This window comes from Penaeus monodon, chromosome 15, assembly GCF_015228065.2.
Source record: "Penaeus monodon isolate SGIC_2016 chromosome 15, NSTDA_Pmon_1, whole genome shotgun sequence".
Lineage (NCBI taxonomy): Eukaryota > Metazoa > Arthropoda > Malacostraca > Decapoda > Penaeidae > Penaeus > Penaeus monodon.
Window position 1 is genome coordinate 40552831 of NC_051400.1, and position 962 is coordinate 40553792.

Genomic DNA, 962 nt, shown 5'->3' on the forward strand with positions numbered 1-962 from the left:
TTCCAACTCACTTCTTGCCTCATGAGCGCCATGACCTCATTTTCAGGAGGGAGAGACACCTTGTTCCACTTCCCGGCCTTCTGCAGGATCTTCACAGCTCGGTCGTGATCTCCTCTCACGGCCAGCCAGCGAGGCGACTCGTCCATGAACCTGTGGGGACGGAGGAATAGTGGGAAGGAAAGGAAGGGGAGATGAGGAGGAAGGAAGAGGAGGAAGAGGGGAGAAGAGCGGAAGGAGGTGAAAGGAAGGAGAGGAAAAGGGAGGAGAAAGGAAGGGGAGGAAGTGGGAAGGAGGAAGAGGATGAGGAAAGGCGAGGAAGAGGGAAGAGGAAGGGAAGCAGGAGAAAGGAAGGAGAGGGAAAGGGGAGGAGAAAAGAAGAGGGAAAGAGAAAGAGGACGAGGAAGAGAGGGGGAGAAAGAGGATATGGGCAAGAAAGGAAGAGGATGAAGGAAGGAGACGAAGGGGGGAGGAGAAAGGGATAAGAGGAAGAGGGGAGGAGAAAGGAAGGAGCAAGGGGAGTAAGGGAAATGGGACGGATAAGGGAGGAAAGGAGAGAAGGAATGGTAGAGGAGGGAAGGAACGAAGAGGAAAATAGGAAGGAGGATTAGGAGAAAACGAGGAAGGGGGAAGGATAGAAGGGTGTGAGGGAAGAGGAGGAGGAGGAGACAGCAAAAGAGGACGTGAAACCACGAAAAGGAAGTGTGAGGGAAGAGGAGGAGGAGGAGACAGCAAAAGAGGATGTGAGACCACGAAAAGGAAGTGTGAGGGAAGAGGAGGAGGAGGAGACAGCAAAAGAGGATGTGAGACCACGAAAAGGAAGTGTGAGGGAAGAGGAGGAGGAGGAGACAGCAAAAGAGGATGTGAGACCACGAAAAGGAAGTGTGAGGGAAGAGGAGGAGGAGGAGACAGCAAAAGAGGATGTGAGACCACGAAAAGGAAGTGTGAGGGAAGAGGAGGAGGAG

The 962-nt window shown here is 53.2% G+C and overlaps 1 protein-coding gene across 1 annotated transcript in view; it reads right to left on the reverse strand.

The window, feature by feature from the left end:
• LOC119582044 (organic cation transporter protein-like) overlaps positions 1-962 on the reverse strand; it is a gene marked incomplete in the record, with an annotated part of 19531 nt that overhangs the window by 7927 nt on the left and 10642 nt on the right. The window contains 1 exon segment of the mRNA XM_037930287.1: positions 12-150. Coding sequence (XP_037786215.1) covers positions 12-150 — 139 coding nt within the window.